This window comes from Pseudomassariella vexata (genome assembly GCF_002105095.1).
Source record: "Pseudomassariella vexata strain CBS 129021 chromosome Unknown BCR38scaffold_2, whole genome shotgun sequence".
Classification (NCBI taxonomy): domain Eukaryota; kingdom Fungi; phylum Ascomycota; class Sordariomycetes; order Amphisphaeriales; family Pseudomassariaceae; genus Pseudomassariella; species Pseudomassariella vexata.
Window position 1 is genome coordinate 2,402,430 of NW_024467957.1, and position 21,168 is coordinate 2,423,597.

At 47.8% G+C, this 21,168-nt stretch overlaps 2 protein-coding genes and 1 non-coding gene across 3 annotated transcripts; 2 read left to right on the top strand and 1 right to left on the bottom strand.

The window, feature by feature from the left end:
* The first annotated feature begins 7,144 nt into the window (after positions 1 to 7,144).
* On the top strand, positions 7,145 to 7,247 carry BCR38DRAFT_t50. Its single transcript has one exon. It is a non-coding gene; the product is annotated as a tRNA-Thr (tRNA).
* Positions 7,248 to 12,404: 5,157 nt separating this feature from the next.
* BCR38DRAFT_334384 (uncharacterized protein) lies at positions 12,405 to 13,097 on the bottom strand (the record flags this gene model as incomplete). Its single annotated transcript, XM_040855310.1, has 1 exon — positions 12,405 to 13,097. A coding segment is annotated over one exon (693 nt), but the record flags the coding sequence as incomplete, so codon positions are not given.
* A 5,163-nt stretch (positions 13,098 to 18,260) lies between these two features.
* On the top strand, positions 18,261 to 18,579 carry BCR38DRAFT_421239 (uncharacterized protein). Its single transcript, XM_040859431.1, has one exon. The coding sequence runs from the start codon at positions 18,280 to 18,282 to the stop codon at positions 18,439 to 18,441; it is 162 nt and encodes a 53-aa protein (XP_040720122.1). The 5' UTR covers positions 18,261 to 18,279; the 3' UTR covers positions 18,442 to 18,579.
* The last annotated feature ends 2,589 nt before the right edge of the window (positions 18,580 to 21,168 follow it).

Below are 21,168 nucleotides of genomic sequence, written 5' to 3' on the forward strand. Positions count from 1 at the left end.
TGTCGTATCTTGGTTAGGCGTTGACCAGCCTTTTTCACCTTGTTAGGGTCATTGAATAGTTCTAAGGTGCTTAATATACTCGTTGATACCGTAGTTGTCGGTCTGCTATGCACGGCGTGCGTAGGGCAACAGCTTCGGCTTAACGTACTTGTCCGCGCTGGCGTATAGGTAGTGGAATTGGGCTTCCTTACTGCCTATGGCCGCGCCGTCGACGGCGATCTTGCCCCTAGCCTCGAATAACTATTCGTCAAAGTTTTCTCTACCGTGTAGCTTGGACAGCTCTGGTAGTACTTGATGTGGCCTAGTATCTATTAGGGGTAAGGCGAAGGACTAGGCTTCTTTTTCGAGTTACCTGTCGGATAGTAGTTGAAGCCGCTGTTGATTGAAAGCAGGATCAATACAAATGTGAAAAGTCCAATGCAAGGTATATTCTTAGTATAAGGCTTAAGTGTAGTTTATTGTATTGATGTAGAGCAGAGGTAAGTAAGCACCGTAGCTTGGTATTGGATTGTGGGCGAATGGTCCTGTATTGAAAGTGTCATGATCTCTGGAGAGTCCCGCAAGTGAACGGTGGCCTTTAGAGCCTTATATAGATAGGAATGAACGATGCCTGTCCTACAGGCAGGACTTATGTGGTTCGATAGGTGGTGGTCATGTTGGCCCATAACGTACGGTACGTGGCCATATATCCTTCCGAGATTGGCAGTCTTGGTGTAGTAGCCTTGAAGGTCTAACACACCCCTTAGGGCCGCACCTTGTGTGCCGGCCATATACGAAAAGGAGTTTTCAAGGTTTAGAAGGTAATTTGCTGTTTCTCCTTTAACCCGTACTTCTGCTATATAATTTAGGAGAAAGGGCAAAATAAGAGGGAAAGTCGGGAAATAATTTCAAAAGGATTGTATCTAGGACTAATTGATGGTGTCTCTTCTTTATTATTCAAGTGATCAGAGGGTCGTAGCTGTAACAGTAGCGTAGCTGGATCCTAGCCCACTCCTTCTTTTCTCTGTTGGATGGGGGTGGCGCCCCAGGTGGCGACGACGCTTCTTTTGTTCATACCCGTTGTCCTCGGATCGCCGTTGTTGTGGCGTGCTATCGCCTGGTGGAGGCCTTCCTCACCTGCGAAAAGTCCCTACGCAGCCACTTCGGCCGGGTGGGCTCTCAGAACACCGTACCGCAAGCTTTTCCCGGGAGTATCTGCTCAATCCCCTTCTGACTTTTGTAATTCCAGACCGAAAACGAGAACCGATACTACGAGTGGCAGGAGCGCCGCCGGGCCCGTCTCCAGTCGACCTTCCCCCACCCCGCCGTGAGTGATCGTCCCCTCCCCTTTACTGGCCGTATCTCCGGTGGCGACGGCACTAGATTCAGTATCTAAAGGAATCGTTAGTACTGCTAGGGCCTTAAGGCCTTAGTGAATCCATCGGCGACTACGTCGGCTAACTTCTAGTAAGTTAAGTCTATAGTGCCTCTCCGATATTTCTAGTATTATAAATATCGATATACCTTAGCTTCGTCTGTAATTTAGCCGTTTCTTCCATAATAAGCCGACTAACTAGTCTATTTATTTTTAACGGCCTTGATCGTTAACTCTTTATGTAGATCGATGCTTACTTAGTAAAGTAATCTCTTAAGGGCTATAGCTTCTTTAAAGGTAGCCGCTAACCCCTTAAGCTCGGCCTCCGTACTTGAGGTAACTACCGTATCTTATTTACTAGATGGCTAAGCTACCGGTCTGATAAAGAGCTTAATAATGTATCCTATAGTAGACTTCCAGTTGGTATAATCGCTAAAGGACGAATTACTTAATACTACGAGGTTACGGGGCTAGGGGCTATCCTAACACTTAGGTCCTTCTAGAATCTTACCGCAGGACCTTCCGTATTCGATTATAAAGTTTTTCGTACTAGATAGGTACTATATATTATTATTATTATTAAATACGCCGTAGGCTCGAAGCCCCCGGTACCTCTACTAGTACTCCCGTATGTCAAACCGTGCCCTAATGGCTGGACTAAATACATACGCTGCGTCGTCGGTTCGCCCTATTGGCGACTGCGTTGCGTTCACTACCATACTATGTTGGTTCTCAACCTACCAACAAAGTCCCCCCTGAGAAGATCGATGCTATCTGGGCCTTGAAGCTGTCCGACCCGTCCCTAGCAGCCACCTTACAATAGTCTCACTAACTACTGGTTCTCCTGATGCCGTTGCGAGGTCTCTGCGAGAGTGTAGTGGCCGTGGTGCGATAGCGGCCCGTAATCGTTCCCTCGGTCCTTCCAACAGCCCGCAAAAGAGGATTACGTGCTCTGACGTCTCAGGGACGTCGCCACAGCGGCATAGCGGCGAGTACACGCCAAAAGCCCCTGTCTTGAATAAGAAGGCTGCTAGTCCTATTTTTTCCGTCCTGATCTGGCACAGCGTAGACGCCTCCAGTCGGTTCAGGCCGAAATACCTGCCCCCTTTCGGTATCTGCATCGAAGGGCCCTCCGGTTCCTCAGCGATAGCGCGTCGCTGGCGATCGTGATGCTCTGCTCCGGTGAGCCATCTCTTCCTCCAGTGGCCGAGGAGGGCAGCCGGGACATCCTTTTCCTCACTCATCCACTCGGAGCCCCGGGCCTCCTTCTCCATAGTGTACCCTGCCGGTCGGAGTAGCTGCGATGCCTGCTTCCTCTTCGCCGGCCTATCCTGCCGGAGTATATGTGACGCTTTAGCGCTCGCGCTGCGAAGCAGATTTCTCTTCCCGCTAAGCCGTAGCCGTTCTTCAAACTTAGCAGCCCGGGCACTAAGATAGAGGTCTAGTGGCGGGATTGCTGCTTCTGCTTCCAGGTGGCGAACCGGCGTCGCTTTGTGGGCGCCACAGACTACCCGGAGGCACTCGTTCTGTATCCCCATCAGGCTCTTAGCTGGCCCTGCCGGTTCCTCACTTATAGTATGCCACGCAGTCGCCCCGAAGGCGATCGCGTTACGGATAACCACCGTATATAACAGCCTCGCCCGTATAAGATCGCAGCCCCACGACATATTGACTAGCTTTGTCAGGGCTAGCTTTTGAGTTGCCATTTTTATTTTAACACGCTCAACATGGGCGTGCCACGTCAGTTTGCGGTCGAACCAGACTCCTAGGAACCTCGCTGAGACTACCGGCGACACTGTGGCGTCCCCAAGGCGAATACTTTGCGGCAAGGGCTCTCGGGCCCTAGTAAAGTGCATTAGCTCACTCTTGTCAGGAGCGAACTCCATCCCGTGCCTCACTGCCCACCGCTGACACGTAGCCCATGCGCCCTCCAACCGGCGGCAGGTCGTGTCTGGATCGGTGCCGACGCTTAGCAGGTTCGTGTCGTCCGCGAACCCGACTACTAAAAGTAGTGGGTGCTGCTCCGCTAGCTCCTCGTACAGCGTTGAAATGTATAATATAAACAGTATCGGGGATAGCGGTGACCCCTGGGGGACGCCAGCTCGTAGGGGGATTGGCGCTGACTTCTTGCCATCGAACCGGAGGCGTACCGTCCTATCCTCCACGAAGCTGCGTACCCACTCCTGAACCCACTCCGGGTAGCCTTTCCGGGCTAATATGGAAATCAGCCGTCTGTAATTGACCGTATCGAATGCCCCCTTGATGTCTAGCTGTAGCAGCGAGGCGATGCCCCCGCGTCTCCACGCCGTATAGACCACGTCCTCAACTATACGTATTGCCAGTTCGGTGGACCTCCCAGCGCGGTTACCCATTTGGCCGTTTGGTAGTAGGCCGGCCGCCTCAGCTACTTTGGTGATACGCTGGCTCATCGCCGTCTCTATTACCTTCCCTACCGTGCTAAGCATGGCAATGGGGCGCCAGCCGCCAGAGGTCTGCTTCTGAGCTGTCGTTTTATTAGGCTTAGGGATAACAACCACCCTCGCTGAGCGGAAGCGCTCCGGGTAGTACCCCAGCCTAAAGCTAGCTGTTGCCAGATCCGCTAGGATCTCCCATAGGGGTTCACCGCAGGCCTTTAGCAGGCCAGTGGGGAGGTACTATATAACTTAGTTAACAGAGGCTTCGTACTATAGGCTAGGATTATAGCTAAATTAAACTAGTCTATAGACGGCCTCTACTACGTTAGGTCATAAGGTTATGGCTACGTATAGTACGCTACTAACCTTCCTCTAATATAGTCGTCTAGTATCTTCCCTAGCCTACCGTTAAAAGGCTTAAACTCTTCGTAGGGGTTTCTAGGTACTTTTACTTCTAGATAGTTACCGACCGTCTGAGTTTAGTATTATGAGACTAATTTATTAATATATGTCGCACATACTCCGGCAGGATACGCCGGCGAGACGGAAGCGGGCGTCATAATCGCTCAGACCAGCGGGGTACACTATAGAGAAGGAGGCTAAGGGCTCCGAGTGGATAGGCGAGGAGAAGGAAGCCCCGGTCGCCCTCCTAGACCACTGGGGGAAGAGGTGGCTCTCCGGAGCAGCACAACACGACCGCTAGCGCCGCGCCATCGCCGAAGAGCCGGAGGGCCCTTCGATACGAATGCCGAAACAGGGCAAGTACTTAGGCCTAAACCGACCGGAGGCGTCTGCCTTGTGCCAGATTAGGAACGGAAAAATAGGACTATCAGCCTTCTTATTTAAGATAGGAGCCTTAAGCGTGTACTCGCCGCTATATCGCTGTGGAGAGGCCCCCGAAAGGGCAGAGCACGTAATCCTCTTTTGCGGACTGCTAGAAGGATCGAGAGAGTGCCTATGGGCCACCATCGTACCATGGCCGCTACACACCCGTAGAGACCTGGCGACGGCGACAGGGAAACCAGCAGTTAGTGGGACTATCACAAGGTGGCTTCTCAGGACGGGTCGGATAGCGCTCAGGCCCGGATAAGATCAATCTTCTCAGGGGGACTTTGTTAGTAGGGTGAGAACTAACATAGTATTATAGTGAATGTAACGTAGTCGCTAATAGAGCGAACCTACGCAGCAGCGTATGTATTTAGTCTAGCTATTAGGGCACGGTTTGATATAAGGGAGCACTTGCAGAGGTACCGGGGGCTTCGAGCCTACGGCGTATTTAATAATAATAATAATATTAATAAATAACGTAGTCCACGGTTCAATTGCACACTTTGGCAGACCTTATACGACAATGTATAAGTCAATTCAACCACAACGCCTATCATCAATTGAAACTACTCAGAATCGTTATCTTCAGACGTCGCTACATCATTTCCACAAGTGCGCGCATTATGTCCGGGCTCGCCGCAGATTCTACAGCGCTGTACACGCGTAATTCGCCGCCTTGTACGACCACCAATTTGACGAAATTCGTCATGTAACTGCCCATCAACCTCTCGTTGAGACTGTAGCTGTCCCTAACCCCACGTCAATATAGGTCAAAGTTACGTAACTAGCTTAAAATCTATAATTAATTCTTAGCTAACCACCTATAGAAAGATCCGGATAACCTAGTCCTAGGCTAACGATAGAAACTACTATTATCGGTAGTAGTTAAAAGCGAACGCGAATAATACGTATCGAAGATTATTTCGTTACGACTCTATCGAGATAAACTATAGTATATAGTAGATTAGCTAAGCGCCGATCCGGATAATATATAATATAACGTAAGGGGATTTAAAAACGCCGCGTCTAAACTCCGCGAATTCTATATGGAGTACCCTAAGAATATTGATTAGACTACTAGCACGGCTAGTATATTAGCTAAAGGCCTCTGAAGCGGGCTACGATAACCCTGATTACCCTAAGGATAATATACCGCTTTAGAAGGTAATTAACCGATAATATCGGTATAGATCGAAGAAGTAAGGATACGGTTAAGATTCGAGGGCCGCGAGTGTCCCTCTTCCGAAGGGAGGGGTAATATAACGCCGGTCACGATACCTAGCCCCTAGGCCCCTAGACGAGCATAGGGATACCCTAGTATAGGTATTCTACCTGTACGCGCTGCCCTTTTCCTTATAACGTAGGAAAGGGCACTTACACTTAGATCTCTTCCTCTCTCTTCTTTAGTTTAGTATTCGTTAATAGAGATAGATTAATGTCGTAACCCTGATTCGAAGTTGCAGTGCCTCTGCCTCGTCACAAGTAGAAGCTAAACTAAGGACGAATCGTTAAATTCATCGTCCTAGTACCCTTAGATAAGGATACTACCGACGGGGAACCTATAACTACTATTTTAAGAAATAGAAGGAATTTGGAACCTTTTACGTAAAGGAAAAGTAAAAGAACGAGGAGAGAACTCCCGACGATACGTAAAAACCTAGTACGATCGTCTAATCAGGGACTACATCTGATCGACACCTAGAGGTCCCTAACTATTACGAAATACGACGATAGTATAGCCTATCTAATACGAGAGGTACAGGTAATAGGTAGAACCATAAAAGTACTCTTAGATAGCGGATTATAAGGAAAATATATATTACTACGAATTGTTAACTAGTTCAAGATTCTATAAAATAAGAAAGAAGCCCTATATGGACTAAGGACCGTAGATTAAGACCTAATAACGTACGGAGGAGGAATAGTCGACCGATAAACTATAGAGCTCTCCCTTATAGTCTAGGAAGGAACTTAGCCTCAATAGAACCTAAAGGATAGATTATAAGCAAAATTTATAAGACACTAGTACGTACTCGACGTACCGAGTCTTAGGAGTCTTAGCCGATAGAGGAAACAGAGAGATAATATATAATATAATACTATAGTGACCTAGCTAAAACCGAACGGATAGAGGTAGTTAGACTAGAAAGGATTAAGTATCCACGATATCACGATATAAAGGAACTATATATTACGATATACGAGAATATTCCCCTAAAATATTAGTAGTATAGTACCCTACTTAGTGGGAACTTAATTTCGGACTACTAGAATATAGACTATAGGATCACGAGATACCCCTTAAACCCGGAGAAGTAAACTCTGAGAAAAGCAAATTCTATTATATAATACGAGATCTTCCGACGAAAATAACGGATATAAGGTATTTCCGTAATTAAACCTTCGGCCTTAATAGTATTAGCTAAAAGAAGACGAGTACGAGCCTTAATTTCTCGGAAGGAAGGAAAAAAGAACTTAAAGATCCTTATCGTATGAAACTTCTTTCTGTAAGGACAAAGATTATAAAGGAGGGGAATAGTATTATAAAGTCGGCTGGTGTAGTTGGTCACTTTGCTGGTAGATAAGTCCCGATTTGAGCCTCGCCCACTTGGGTCGGTGACGAGTCGCGGGTTCGAATCCCGCAGCTGACACACAAGGGGGTTTAGTCAACCCTTATGGCGCGCTGCCCACCTTGTTGACTTCGCCTACCTAGCGATAATAGGGAGATTGGTGCAGTTTAGGATTACGAGCATCCTAGCCAGTCGACCGTCAAGCACTACGTCGGCGGAATATAACTCGACAGCCGGTCCAGAATTCGAATCGTTAATCCGACCCCTTATCGGACCTCGCCTATCCGATAACGCTCGTCGGCGAACCCGTTGTCAGATAGGGCACCTGGTTCCTAGGTTCAGAAATAATATGGCACTAGAGAAGACTATTGTCACTTAAAGTTCAGAAGGCGAAAGGAACCCCTTTTCCCAAAAGTAACACCAAAGTTACTGTCCACTTAGGGGTCAGACACCTGAACAATGTACCTCCGACATGTTCTAAAGAATTTATAAAAGACAGAGCAACGGGAGTTCGAGAGGACAGAGAACGATACACCTCATTCATATACAATCTTACGCACTTCTGACTACTCGATTGGACACATGTGATATTCGACACCCGTCCCCTCACGATAGACTTCGCGCGCAGCACGCCCTCTCGCCGCGAGTCTTGCGAGCGTCTAGACCACGTTACGGTCTATCCAGTTGAGCGTATGGTTGAGATGTATACGCTCGACGAGAACCCCAATTAGTGTCGAATATCACGTGTGTCCAATCGAGTAGTCAGAAGTGCATAAGATTGTATATGAATGAGGTGTGTTCTTGTCTGTGTTCTATTCTCGCGAACTCCCGTTGCTCTGCCCTTTATAGATTCTTTCGGAAATGTCGGAGGTGCATTGTTCAGGTGTCTGACCCCGAACTTCGGAGTTACTTTCGGGAAGAGGGGTTCATTTCGCCGTCTGAACTTCAAGTGACACTAGTCTTCTCTAGTGCCATATTATTTCTGAACCTAGGAACCAGGTGTCCTATCTGACAATTAGCAGATACTACGACTTGTCGCGACAAAAGATAGTCGAGCATCTTCTGCACATCAGCAGCATCCCACCCCTGAGGACGAATTCAAGTGCCACATTACCACACTTATCGGTAGTTCAGGCAGGGGTTGTAGCACAGACTTAGGGAGGGACAGGAGGTTTAGTTGTCGTTTGGCTACAGGTTTACCTGTATAACCGCCCGACGCGGCTTCAGGGCCCGCTATAGCATCTATAGCCCCTTAAGGGAGTACTTGTAGAGGTACCGAGGGTTAACACCTACGGCGTATTTAATGTTAATTATAGTATAGTAATACGGCTTACCTTACTACTAGAGATAATTACTATAAGAGCCTCCCTTATACCTAGGGATCTACTTATAGCTAAAGAAAGGCTATATAAGGTGGATTCGATCTTTATTAGCCTCACCGACTTTTAGACTAGATCGCTAGTATTTACCAATATACCCTTTATAGGGATTTGTGTTACTACAAGTTTTTCGTTACGCCTAATTAAAATAGAAATAGAGTAGTAGAATATACGGACGTCTAAAGAGTTATGTAAAGAAGCCTTACAGGCGAAGAGGACGAGACACTGTCACGACCTGGGTTGCATCGCATTGGTATAGACCTCGATTAGGTGCTATCGACGAAGATTCTACTCTAAGGAGCGAAGGAAAGAAGATGACAACTTAGGTTTGAGGGAGCGCGACTAAGTCATCCACGCTTGGCGGGGCTCCTACAAGGGTTATGATTGGCTTCCCATCTGACACTGCCACGGCAGGTGTTCCAGCTGTAAGTCACCTGGTTGTAGTGAGTCTGCGAGGGTTGACCGTCACAGACACTATAAGTAATAAGTACTTGCCGAGAGGACCGCTATTTTAAGCCTTAACGAAAACGGGGCCGACGTCTTTAAGAAGAGCCGTCTTATTAACGTTCTAAAACTTTAAGAGGTCTCGGTTAGCCCGAAGCTTCAAGAAATCCTAGGTATGCTTCTCGCCGTCGAAGGACTACTCTAAATAAAGTCGTTACGCGGGAGACGACTTATAGAGATTATAGATACGGAGGAGTTTTAGGATTTCGTAATAATTAGAGACGAAGAGCTCTAGTTCTATTAAGTCGACTAGCTTACGTTTACTATTACTACCGACGAGCTAGACGTACTACTTAAGGATATAATTAAGTAGGGATCGATATTAGCTATCCACCAGGATAAGGGCTATTACTTTCTGATCTATCTTAGTAGTCTGAAATAATTATTATTATTAAATACGCTGTAGGCTCGAAGCCCCCGGTACCTCTACAAGTGCTCCCGTATGTCAAACCGTGCCCTAATAGCTGGACTAAATACATACGCTGCTACGTAGGTTCGCTCTATTAGCGACTGCGTTACGTCCACCACAATACTATGTTAGTTCTCACCCTACTAACAAAGTCCCCCTGAGAAGATCGATATTATCCGGGCCTAAGCGCTATCCGGCCAGTCCTGAGTAGCCACCTTGTGATAGTCCCGCTGACTACTGGTTTCCCCGTCGCCGTTGCCAGGTCTCTACGTGTATGCAGCGGCCATGGTGCGATAGTGGCCCGTAGGCGCTCTCTCGATTCTTCCAGTAGGCCGCAAACGAGGATTACGTGCTCTGCCGTCTCGGGGGCGTCTCCACAGCGGCATAACGGCGAGTACACACCGAAGGCTCCTATCTTAAATAAGAAAGCTGATAGTCCTATTTTTTCGGTCCTGATCTGGCATAGGATAGACGCCTCCGGTCGGTTTAGGTCTGAGTACTTGCCCTGTTTCGGCATTCGCATCGAGGGGCCCTCCGGCTCCTCGGCGATAGCGCGTCGCTGGCGGTCGTGTTGTGCTGCCCCGGAGAGCCATCTCTTCTCCCAGTGGTCTAGGAGGGCGGCCGGGACTTCCTTCGCCTTGCCTATCCACTCGGAGCCCCTGGTAAGTCGACACACCTTAACAACGCTCAAAATAGAAGGCAGTCAACACACCAACGCATTTAATACCTGTTGGCGCAGCCAGCGTATTCGCGACCCATTAGAAAGGAAACATCTAGCAGTATATAAGTATTTACTTTCCTAAACGTCTAGCAAAGGCGGGCTTAATCCTACTTTAATTACTGCTTATTAGACCTTGTGCGATATGGTAAGATCTGTTACGGTAAGCACAATTGAAGAGTCAAGACACTCTAATGTACCATATTAACTTCACGATTCTAGACAAGGAAGGAAAGAGAAACTACAACTACCTGGCTCTCATCTGACATTCTTCAATCCCACGTTCAGATGGCCCGTGCCTCAGGTCCTCTGTCGGTGGGGTCTGTTGTGACACCGGCGTCACACGGCCGTCACCGTCACAAGATCTCCTCGTCGCTACTAAGACAAATCTCCCACTGACTCCTCCGCCTCCGAATACTAGGCTGCATCGGCCGCCCACGTGCACGCGTTCCTGTTGTTCTTCCAATACCTAATGTATCCACCTGACTTCGCGTCTGTCGATAAGATCGATCGTCGCTGGCTTCCTGTCTAGCCTGCTGCGCGAGCCTTGTTAAAGTCGACCTGTTTCTGCTCCCTGGGGGTCGGCCCCGCCTCCGTTGTAACGAGCCCTGGCTAACCGGCTGTCCTGCCTGACTGCATGGTTGGCTACGTTGCTGACTGCCGAGATGGATTGCTAGGTGCGCCGGGACTGGCTGTGAGGTGTTCTTGGGTCTCCCGCGAAGTGCCGTAGCGATCTTTGGATCGAGAATTCGACGGTATGGGTCTCGAGACGACGTCTCTCGTAGTCGCCAACGCGGATGTATGTCCCACTTTGTCAATGTCTCCCCAGCCGATAACTTCGAGTAGATCCTATGGTAGCATGGAATACCAAGCTCAACCGAGATGGTGCAGTCCTCACTACACTCGCCGAGGGGCGGCGGAAAGGGTCTCTGTGCAGTAGGCATTGCCTTTTTCGTAAGGTGGTATTGTATCTTGATTAACCCGAGACCCTTCGATGCTATTAGGGTTCGGAGCTCGCCTAAGTTCTCGGTGCTTCCGCCGAGATACTCGCGGTGCCTTAGAATCTCGTCCTGGGCACAGGCATCCTTGAAATCTCGCTCTTGGTCTTTGATCATGTCCTGGATAGCTTCGGTAAGACGGTATAGCTGGCTCGTACCATTTAGTAGATAGCTCTTAACGTTGTTATTGCTTGCTTCGGTGCCAGATGTAACGCGGATGCCGAAGTTGCGGTACCGCCGGATAAAACAGCGTGCCCATTGTTCCCTCACAGGCATATAAGTACCGTAAAGGTAACGCAGAATAGGCCGCTGGTCATTGAACTCCTCACATAGGTCGGTTCATGCCTTCTCGTGTGCCTCCTTAGTCTCTGCGAATAGAACTCGCTTCCACATATCAAGGATACCGCGGTAAGTATGGGGGATAGTCTTATCTACTAGCGCCTCGATATGCTGTTGATCTGCGGCTGAGAGGTAGGCCTGTGATAGCGCGGGGATCTCGTCTTCGCTGCTATCCTCGCTACCGCTGCTAGGACTGTGATCCTTTACCCACTTTTGTTTGGCTCGAAGAAGGACATTCGAATTGATATGGTGGATACAGAGCTGCTGCTGTACGTCGGGGAATTGATCGTTTAGGGCCGCTTTCATTGAATCATCGAAGTCGGTGATAATAACGTCTGGCTCTCGAACCTCATGCTCCTCTATCAGTTGTCGGATACCCTCCGCTAAGAACTGGAACCCCTCTCTTCGCTCATTATCGATCAATCCGAAGGCGGCATTATAGACTGTGCCGAGGCACGTCTGCCCAGTGGCTTGGAACAACAGTAGCTTAAAGCGATTAGTTTTATAGGTATTGTCGAAGCTGATAACCTCAGGGAAGCGCTTCCACATTCCAACACAGTAGGGAGTTGTCTAGATGAGCCCAACGAGATGATTAGGCTCATCATCTGCCCACTTGATAACATAGGGAGTCTTGCTTTCATCGAAGAGCTTAATTAGAGCCGCGGTTGGTGTGTACTCCTTTAACTTCTCGCGGTTAATTAGAGACCTAGCGTTATAGATATCTCTTTGCGTAAGGACAGAGTCGGGATGTTGCTCTTGGACAATAGCACGTACATCACGGGCGCGAATGCCTACGCGATGGCTTGTAGATTCGATAGTATTCTTGACGGTCTCGGTGAGCCTCCGGTGGGAAGGATGTGCCGAGGGTTTAAGGCTAGGGCTATGATTATGCTAGCTATGCTGGTGGTTTGGGTAATGCCGAAGGAGCCACTTCCCCTCCTCGATTGCTTCGGCCATCAGCATCCACTGGCATCCACACTTGCGAGACTTGCGCTGCTTCGCCCCGGTACCTTTGGTAGGCTCCGGATCTCCGAACCGGTCGCATCGAATTGAACATCTAATCTTCCGGCCCTTATAAGAGTAGGTACTACATCGCGCAATCCCAAAGCCATTAGCTTTAGCAAATGTATTCACTCGCTTAAATAGAGCGTCTAACGTCGGCTCTGGTTCGTCTGTGATCGGAGGGTTTGGAATCGCGTCGGAGTCAGGCGAAAACGAGGCTGGACTCGAGGAGATCGATATGACTGGAGCCGGAGAGCAACGTAGCAGTGAATAGGGCGGAGGGGATCGGTACTCATCGGATCTAAGCGGAGAGTAGCCCCATCTCTCACGCCATTGGCGAACTCGCTCGTAGGATTGGGCAAACTCGAGAGTAAGTCTTCGCTCTGTCCCGACTACCTCGCGGACTAGCTGTAGGGCGTTGGCGAATTGGGCATCTGGCGAAGGCTGACTTGGCTCGGCTGTCTGGGAATACGGAGGAGGTATGTGAGGCTCGGGGCCAGGGAGCGGCGTACGGACTCGTTGGTGATCCCGATTATTGGGTAGGAAGTCGTTAGAGAGGTAAATTTCGTGATCATTACGCAGCTCCCATAACGGCTGATAACGCCGACGGGAGCCATGGGGCTCGGGTACTGTTGTAAAGGTCTGCGGGAACGAGGCGAAGATATTATCGAGACTCTCTTTATCGCCAATTCCGTAGTATTTACCGATGCTTGTGCCGATGCTTGTGCCGCCACTTGAGGATGAAGGGGGTCGCGGGGAATCGTTGGATCGATGACAACGCTGTCGCTTTGAGGGACACAATTGACTGCTGCTACTGGGGCTTCGTGCACGACGCTGTGCTGTGGGCTAGGACATGGTAGAGGGCATAGGAATCTAAATATCTGATACGTAGAGATATTTGGATTCCTAAGAATAGAAGAGATCGTAGTAGCTACTTCGCGAATAGCCTCGCGACGCATAAGGTAGTTTAGCTGTACCGATAAGGTGGGTCTCTAGGCAGTACATTAGGAAAGGCTGGCAGAATCTAAGTGTCTTACCAGTTAAAATTGAACCAATGAGAGTTGGCGAGAGTTGGCAAAAATTCCGCGTCTGAGAGATTCCGCGTCTGTATCAATTCCCTTTACATATCTTATCTTATCTATAGCTCTGATTAGAGGTACGGTTAACTTTGCCTACTAGAGTCGGTTACGTCTTATAAATTCGATACTTACGTAGTTTACTTTGGTATAAGAGTCTAAATCGGTATAGGTAGCTACCTTACTATCGACTATAATATCAGTATAGAACCGAGTACCTACCCCTATATTAGGGTATCGCTCCGTAGCCGTAGGGCTATCTAGGGAGCGATATCTTTTCTCGTTCTCTCATTTTTCGATACCTCTATTCTTTTAACTATACCTTCGCTCCTATTCTTAGGGTATTTAGGGCTAACGTGATCCACAAGTCATTTTCGCACACAAGTCACTTTCGCACTTTTCTTGGCACCTTCAAGTAATTCAGTAATATCCTATGCATAACCCGCATTTTATCCTTTAAATTACTCAAAATCTTCTTCATTATCAGTTTCTACTTCTATTGAACAAGTCCTTGCATTATGTCCAGTCCCTCCGCAAATACCACAGCGCCTTATACCGGTCTGCCGGCGCTTTACAGGACGACTGCTTCCGCCTTCTTCCTCCTCCATAACCTTGATATCACCCCTCAAGGCCCGTAAAACTTGTGCATCACCTATACTAAGTGCTCCTCCATATTGGATTTGCTTATTTTTCGTCCTACGACGCTTACTTAGTATATGGTTCGTCTCACGAAGCTCGTCGTTCTCCCGACGTAATAATGCATTCTCATGCATCATTGCATGCGTAGCCTTCGTAGTCGAGTTAATTGAGTTCAAGATATGCATCGGCGAGCTGTCTTGATGCCTCTGGACGCTACTTTTAATCAAAGTTGACTCGATTCGGCTTCGAGGGTGTTGGTAGCCGTCTTAGAAACCCAGACGGAGGGAGGCAATTGGGGGTCGGGTGTCGGTGTTCGTACTACTTTTGCGATATCCAACGTAGATATGACCCTATCCGGGTTAAAAGGAACAAGTCCAGCTGCTTCGAATCCTGATCTGATGTTTTTTTCGTGAAAAGCACCAATGAAAGCTTCTAAAAACCCAGCTAAGAAATTCTGCTTCTCAATATGGGTTTGATGCCTTCGCATTAAACCCTCCACGAACGCACCATACAGCCGTTTCAAAACACTAAAAGGTACCAAATACAAAAGGCTGGAGCTTGTGGGATGAATGGGAAGGCATACACAATGTAATTACGCCGTGCGCCGCGAGGTAAGTCTCAAAATCCATCGAGTGGTGGCTCTCGTGACCATCCAATATTAAGAGACTTTTCGCACCCTTCCGACGGCTAATAATATGTTGAACAAAGTGTTTTGCCCATTCCACACCAATATTATTAGTAGTCCAACCGTCATGGGAAAGGTCGACATTCCAGTTGGCCGGTAGGTCGTTACCGCGATACCACGAAGCAAGATGAACCTTGCCCGCGAAGATGATGTACGGCGGTACCGCCCAACCTTGCGAATTAATAGCCTGGATCACCGTAACCCATTCCCGACCTCCTTGTGTAGCCTGTCTAGGCCGTCCGTGTCTTTCTGCACTCGTTACAACCATACCGGTTGTGATTATGCCCATTAGGAAGCCCGTCTCGTCAAAGTTGTAGATATCCTCCGGTAGGATACCGTATTTAGCGATTGTGTCCCTAAAAAGCTCAAACCACGCGTAATACGCGATAGGATCTTCGCTAAATACCCTCTGGTAATCAATTCGACGGTTTAAACGCGTTCGGAGGTCTTGTCGGCGGTTAACGAAGTTCATGGTCCAGTTCTTGCCGACGGGGCGCGTCGCGTACGCGTCATAGGATATTTGCCATTTCTTCAACGTATCGAAGCCGAGGAGGAAATTCTCGCGCATCTAGCTCAATTATACGTCGGGCAATCGTATCCTCTTCGGTTTGAGTTAAATTTCGTTTTAACATATTAGCTTCGTGTCGCGTTTGGTCGCCGTCGAATCGATTCTTTAGTGTACGGTCGCAAACATTGTAGATATGGCCAAGCTTACGCCATGAAATTTCAGGGTTGCGCTTTTTAGCTTGAATAGCTAGCTGAAGATCGGCTTCTTTAGATTTACGAGGCATGTTGTGGGAGGGAAGAAAAGTACAAGCTAAGTTAAAAGGTTGAAATATTTGAAAAAGTGCGAAAGTGACTTGTGTGCGAAAATGACTTGTGGATCACGTTATTAGATAAGTAATAAGTACTATCGTACTTATAATACCTTAGTCTCTTTCCGTCCGCTCCTCGGGGGTTTCCCGTATACGAGTCGGAGGTACGTTAGCGAGAAGCTTTAATCCTATCTTTACCTTTTATCTTAGCTTTACTAGCCGTCTAGCTATACCCCTCTTTACGATCTCTCGTTGAGGGTACAGAGTCCTTATATCTCTGAGAGGATTTACTAGATCTTATCGCTAGCGAAGTATCTCGCTTCTTACTTAATCGACATATATTATCCTAGGCTTTTTAAGCCTACAATACTGTTTTTACTCGGATCCTAAGCTTTCCGCTACCGTAGAGCTCTAGATAGTTCTATAAATCGGTAGTTAGCTTTATAAAGAAGCGTTCCGCCCGCTCCTCTTCTAGCTAGGCTAGTAGCTACTCCTTAATATTAGCAAGATATATATTAAAGTCTCGGGCCGACTAATACGCTCTCTACTCTACTTACTCGAGTTACCTCCGAAGCGTAGTATCTTTATGTTCACCGTCCTTAAGTAGGGATAATGTCTATTTCTTAAAAGTGTCCTAATTATAGCAGACTTCTTCTTATTCTTCGGGGCTTAGTCGTTCCCTAACGTATCGTTACTATAGCGTACGCGACTCGCCGTCTACATAGGTTATAGCTAGTAACACCTTACGTCTTAGCTTACGGAACTTTTTCGGATTCCCTATAAATAAGAGATCTAAGTCCGCTAACTATTCCTCTCGCTAACGAAACGAGATGTGTAACGAAACCTCTAATAGTCTAGCTGCGTAAACCACTAAAGAGTCTGTAAGGGTTTGTGCTAGTAAGTAAGTCCTGCTGCGGGGTCCTTTAGCAATAATATCGGGGAACGACGTATGGAGTATAGTGCTCTAGGTAACTGAAGTATTCAAGTAGGGTAACGGGGTATAGAGTCGGTCGTCAAGGCAGTTTACCTCACCAATAGGTTAGATTAATGCTTAGATTAATCACTGAAGTAGAGACTGTCTATCTATGAAATACCTAGGAGTCCTGTCCCTTATATACCCATCTCTCATTCACTAATCCCCACTTGTATATGTTCTGTACTAACATATCCTGTTAGTTGGATATATAGTTCACTAAATAATAATAATATTAAATACGCCGTAGGTGTTAACCCTCGGTACCTCTACAAGTACTCCCTTAAGGGGCTATAGATGATATAGAGGGCCCTGAAGCCGCGTCGGGCGGTTATACAGGTAAACCTGTAGCCAAACGACTACTAAACCTCCTGTCCCTCCCTAAGTCTGTGCTACAACCCCTGCCTGAACTACCGATAAGTGTGGTAATGTGGCACTTAAATTCGTCCTCAGGGGTGGGATGCTGCTGATGTGCAGAAGATGCTCGACTATTTTTTGTCGCGACAAGTCGTAGTACCTGCTAATTGGGGTTCTCGTCGAGCGTATATACACATCTCAACCATACGCTCAATTGGATAGACCGTAACGTGGTCTAGACGCTGGCAAGACTCGCGGTGAGAGGGCGTGCTGCGCGCCTTCTATCGTGTTAGGCAACCTTGGTGGGCTTTGCCAAGACCACCAAGGTTACCACGTGACTTAGCCCTTCGGGACTAAGTCCAACCTTCGTGCTCCATAGGACTAGATCGAATGTCATGCTTTTACAACCTCACAAATCTTTGACCACCTTTGCGTGTAACATATCGTGAGGGGACGGATTCGCCGACGAGCGTTATCGGATAGGCGAGGTCCGATAAGGGGTCAGATTAACGATTCGAATTCTGGACCTGCTCGTTACTAGACGAAGAATAACGTACTAGTTAACTAATATATCCAGTTAGATATATTGGATATGTAGCGATCCACATATCCACCCTTGTAAGTCACGTGACCCGGTCGGTTCTTTCCTTTCTCCGATGCGGGGTCCCGTGATCCTAATGCTTGTATCCACCTGGCCTGCTAATGTCGAATATCACGTGTGTCCAATCGAGTAGTCAGAAGTGCATAAGATTGTATATGAATGAGGTGTGTTATTGTCTGTGTTTTATTCTCGCGAACTCCCGTTGCTCTGCCCTTTATAGATTCTTTCGGAAATGTCGGAGGTGCATTGTTCAGGTGTCTGACCTCGAACTTCGGAGTTACTTTCGGGAAGAGGGGTTCATTTCGCCGTCTGAACTTGAAGTGACACTAGTCTTCTCTAGTGCCATATTATTTCTGAACCTAGGAACCAGGTGTCCTATCTGACAGCTAACGGGCCTGTAATATTAGTCTAGGGCCAACGGTTCGTAACATTATTCCCCTCCTTTATAATCTTTGTCCTCAAAGATCCTGGTCGTTTTAGAACTTCTTCCTGTAAGTCCTTCTTTTCCTCCATCCGGCCGTCATTATGTCTGGTCGTGTTGCCAAGTCTCGATCGCGTGCTAAGAAGACGGAGCAGCGGGATTCTCTTCTTTCGGCGATCCTTCAGAACGCTATCACTATGCCTTCTTATTCGCACTGCGAGGGTCGTAGTCTGGATTTTTATTCCGTATCTGCGGCGGATTCGTCTCGATGTGCTAAGTGTGTTCGTCTAGGGCGGTCGCGTTGTGACATTCAGGGTATCAGTCCGGCTAAGCTTAGGAAGATTGCTTCCCAATATTAGAAGCTAGAGGACGAGTTACAGTCTGCAGAAGAAAAGGTGCTTCTTTTACGTAAGCAGAAGAAGATGTGGTTTGAAAAGATGATACGCGCGGTTCGTCGTGGAATCGATAGTATGGAGGAGTTGGAGCGTATCGAGCGGGAGGAGGCGGAAGCGTCGTCTGCGCGTCGTGCTGTAGGGGATTCATCCGCTGTGGTTACTCCTTCGTTCTTTGAAGATTTCGAATTCGAGTAGAACGACATATATCCTGATATGTCGTTTACTCCTGGCCTTCTAGCGGAGTTTGGTGTTATCGGTGGAACTTCTCAAGCTCCTTCTAGCAATATGCTAAATACTAGATAGGTTCCTAAGAGTTGTCTGCGGGTTGGTAGTCCTTCTATTTGATTAGGTATTCCGTTTAGCTGTCCTGACTTCTAGTGTCTAGAATTTATTCGACTTCGTATTCGTGTTAGTCGGTGTGTGTTTCGAGCTGTGTCTCGAGTGGTTCGAGTATGGAAATATGAAATACTGGATGTATTTTCATAGTGTCTAGTAACGATAGTCGGTAGTTAGTTCCTGAAACTACTTCGTTGATTTCGAATAGTCCGATTTTCTTGAAATCGAGTTTGTGGCTTAGTCGTTTTATTTTCATATTTCGTCGTATGAGGTAGACCTTATCTCCCCTCCGTAAGGTTAGTCCTCTAACCCTTTTCCTATCGTAATAGTACTTCATTCTGTCTTAAATAACCACTAGATCCTATCTGAGGCTTACTTAAAGTCCTTTTAACTTGTCGACCTATATAATTGCTTTAGGTGCTGTTCCCTGTTCGGAGCCTTCCCTGAGTATATCTGGGTTGAATCCGTAGTTTACGTAGAACACCGTTATATTAATTGCTTCGGTGTGTGATCTATTATATGCGAATTGTGCTACTAGCAGTAGCTGTACCTAGTTATTCTGTTCGTAGTTAACGTAACACCGTAGGTATTGTTCAAGAGTCTGGTTCATCCGTTCGGTCTGACCGTCCGTCTGAGAATAATAAGCTGTAGATAGCTTATGTTTCCTGCCGAGCTGCTTCATCAGAGATATCCAAAATTTGGATGTGAAGAGCTTATCTCGATCCGATATAATTATTTCTAGTAGTCCATGCTGATTAGTGATAACTCGTAGGAATATGTAGGCTAGGTCTTCTGCTGTGCTAGCTTCTTTGTAGGGTAGGAAGTAGGCGTATTTCGTAAGTCGTTCGGTGATTACGAGGATGCTGTCGTAGGTAGTCCTAGTTAAAGGCTCCTTAGATTTGGGTAGCTTAACGATAAAGTCCATAGCTATTGATTTCTATACTCTATCTAGTGGTGCAATAGGTTATAGCTATCCGTAGGGTTTATATCGAGAGGCTTTGCTCTTATGACATAAGTCGCATTCCTTGATTATTTCCGTGACTAGCTGTCGTAGTCCTGGGAAATCGTAGGTTTCCTGAATCCGTTTCATTATCTTATATGTTCCTTAGTAACAGTGTGTTGGATACTCGTAATAGTCTTTGACTAGATCCTTTACAAGTTTTTCTAGTACTTTAATTCTTCCATACGGACCTGCTGAAAATCTGTGGTAAACCCCTATGGGAGATCCTAGCGGATATAGCGACCGTAAGCTTTAGGCTAGGATACTACCCGGAGCGCCTCCGCTCGGCAAAGGTAGTCTTTATCCCTAAGCCGAACAAAACGATAGCCCAAAAGCAGACCCCTAGCGGCTGGCGACCGATAGCGCTGCTTAGTACGATAGGGAAGGTGATAGAGGCCGTGATATGCCAGCGTATCACTACCGTCGCGGAGACGGCCGGTTTGCTACCAAACGGCCAAATGGGTAACCGAAAGGGGCGGTCCACCGAATTAGCGATACGTATAGTCGAGGACGTAACCTATACAGCTTGGAGGCGCGGAGGGATCGCCACACTACTACAACTTGATATTAAGGGGGCGTTCGACACAGTTAACCACAGGCGTTTGATTTCTATACTAGCCCGGAAGGGCTACCCGGAGTGGGTTCAGGAATGGGTACACAGCTTCGTAGAGGATAGGACAGTACGCCTCCGGTTCCATGGTAAGGAGTCAGAGCTGATCCCTCTACGAGCTGGCGTCTCCCAGGGGTCGCCACTCTCCCCGATACTATTTATCCTATATATCTCGACGCTATATAAGGAACTAGCGGAGAAACACCCCCTACTCTTAGTCGTAGGGTTCGCGGACGATACGAACCTACTTAGCGTGAGCACAGACACGGGCACGACCTGCCGCCGACTAGAGGACGCTTGGGCTACGTGCCAACGGTGGGCCGCCAGGCACGAGATGGAGTTCGCTCCGGACAAGAGTGAGCTGATGCACTTCACTAGAACCCGAGACCCCTCCCCGCAGAGTATCCGTCTTGGAAACGCTACAGTAACGCCGAAGGTCTCGGCAAGGTTCCTAGGGGTCTGGTTTGACCGCAAATTAACGTGGCACGCCCATACCGAGCGGGTTAAATCAAAAATGGCAACTCAGAACCTAGCCCTAACAAAGCTAGTGAACATGGCGTGGGGCTGCGATCTCATACGGGCGAGACTACTGTACACGTCAGTTATTCGCAGCGCGATCGCCTTCGGAGCGGCTGCGTGGCACATTATAAGCGAGGAACCAGCGGGGCCAGCTAAGAGCCTAGTCGGGATACAGAATGAGTGCCTCCGAATAGTCTGTGGCGCCTACAAAGCGACACCGGTCCGA